General features: G+C 61.5%; 1 protein-coding gene across 1 annotated transcript in view; it reads right to left on the bottom strand.

Moving 5' to 3' along the window:
- Nucleotides 1-1,629: 1,629 nt before the first annotated feature.
- STAT3 (signal transducer and activator of transcription 3) overlaps nucleotides 1,630-1,998 on the bottom strand; it is a gene marked incomplete at its 5' end in the record, with an annotated part of 4,924 nt that continues 4,555 nt past the window's right edge. Inside the window, 2 exons of the mRNA XM_029084291.1 lie at nucleotides 1,630-1,685; nucleotides 1,772-1,884. Coding sequence (XP_028940124.1) covers nucleotides 1,630-1,685; nucleotides 1,772-1,884 — 169 coding nt within the window. The remainder of the gene's footprint in view (nucleotides 1,686-1,771; nucleotides 1,885-1,998) is intronic.

Genomic DNA, 1,998 nt, shown 5'->3' with positions numbered 1-1,998 from the left:
GCTCCCAGCCCTCCCCCTCCCCCATCCTGCCCTCTGGGTCCCTGCCCTGCGATGCCAACAGTGCAGCCCATGGCTGGGGGGGCTGGGGGGACACCCCACACTCTGTCCTGGGCACAAGAGCCAGAGCCACACAACAGATCCACCCTGTGCCACAGCAGCGTCACTGGTAGAGACAACTGAGGGCTTCTCTCCCCCCAGGGCCAAATCAAGTCACATCAGAGACCTGTACAGCCCAGCAATGGTGCCCAGTAAGGCGTTTCTCCGCTGATGTCACCCACAGCCCCAGCACCAACAGCTCCTGCAGCACCAGCCGGGCCGAGCACAGCACCCAGCCCCCTCATACCACCCCCTGCGAGCAGCCACGGCACCGTTAACACCCTGGCATTCCAGCTGCTGGTAGTTACAGAACCACAACCACTGGTCAGCACAGCTTCCAGCTTTTCTCAACCTCCTGAGCCAGGAAACCTGCCCTTTGCAACACCCACGGCTCCATCAAGTGCTGGTCAACAGCAGATTCCTCCCCTTTCCTACATCCTGCTCCCTCCAACTCTTGCCACCTCCTACCTCAACAGCTACAGCCAACCTCCAACAAAAACACCACATGAAACCCCCAAGAAGCTGCAAACCCACTGCCTGGGACATCACAAGCCATGCCTGACGGAAAAGGGCCAGGCCAGGCCATACCTTTCAGGTCACACTGGAGCCAGCAGCCCCCCAGGATCCAACTGCACGGCGAGGGAAGTGCAACCGTGCTCCTGCCACCAGCCTGGCCACTGTGGGTGCAGCCTCTGTGGTTGTACCCAGCTCCCAAAACAGACCCAAGATGCAAATACTGCACACTGAGGAGCATGTGCTGGTGTTGGGACACGTCACTGCCCCACCCCAGAGCAGCCTTTGCACCACAGGGAAGCCAGTTGTCCCAGCAGGAACCCCAGGGCCGCTGGAGCCAGCTGGACCTCAGTGCCTGGCGGGGGGGGAGGTGGTGCAAACCCCACCAGCCACTGAAACTCCCTGCTCCCAGCAGAGCCCAGCCAGAGCATCACCCTCGCAGGGCAGGAGCACCTGGGCCCATCCACCTGGCAGCTCTGAGCCACTGGTCCTCCTGGCCCCAGGTGCTGAGGGGAGAGCCCTTTGCATCCTGCGAGCTCTGGCAGGGCTGGAAGGCAGATCCCTCCTGCAGCACATCGGGGGACCTGTGCGGGGGCCAGGACCGGCTGATCCCCTCGTGGGCATTCGGAGGCAAATCCAGACTCGTAAGATCTTCATGGGCTCTTGGACACTGGCAGTCAGGAAAGCAGCTCCCAGCAGCAGGCGGCAGGACCGGGGCTGCAGAAGCGACTGTAAGAACTGAGGCTGCGATTGGAGGCGAAGAGGCACTTGAATGAGCAAAACAATAATAAAAAACTGTTATGGAAGGAAATAGAAAAAGGTTCATCCCTGCAGAGAGACGAACGGCACCGCCCTGGAGAGGGGCGTGTTCATTTGGGGCAAACAAGGAATCAGTGTCAAGGACCCCAGCCCCCAGCTCCTCCCGGGGCAACCGTGGCTGAGCAGGGCGAGACCGGGGAGCTCTTTGGAGGCAGGAAGCCCAAGTCCTGGGAGGGTCCCCACAAGTGCCAGGGGAGCACCTCACATGGGTGAAGAAGCACACTCCGAGGTCATCTCCATGTCAAAGGTGAGCGACTCTGCGGGGAGAGACAGCCAGAGGTTATGGGGTGCACATGTGGCTACAGCCAGGACCCCCTCAGGTGCCACAGCCCACCAGACTCACCAAACTGCCCTCCTGCGGTGGCCTCTGCTCCCTCGCTGTTGTTGCCAAACTGCATGAGCGAGTCCAGGGTGCGCGGGGACATGGGCAGGTCGATGGTGTTGCTGAAGGAGGTGCTGCCCGAGGGAGGAAGGAAAAAAGAGTCAGGGTCTGGCCAGAGCTCCCTGACACCCCCTCTCCCCCCCACAACGGGCCCCATGGCCCGGCACAGCGGTCCCAAAAGCTCTCCA

This window comes from Antrostomus carolinensis, unplaced genomic scaffold (genome assembly GCF_000700745.2).
Source record: "Antrostomus carolinensis isolate BGI_N321 unplaced genomic scaffold, ASM70074v2 scaffold27113, whole genome shotgun sequence".
Taxonomy (NCBI): Eukaryota; Metazoa; Chordata; class Aves; order Caprimulgiformes; family Caprimulgidae; genus Antrostomus; species Antrostomus carolinensis.
The sequence above is the reverse complement of the archived record's forward strand: the minus strand, read 5'-3'. Positions and strand labels throughout refer to the sequence as shown.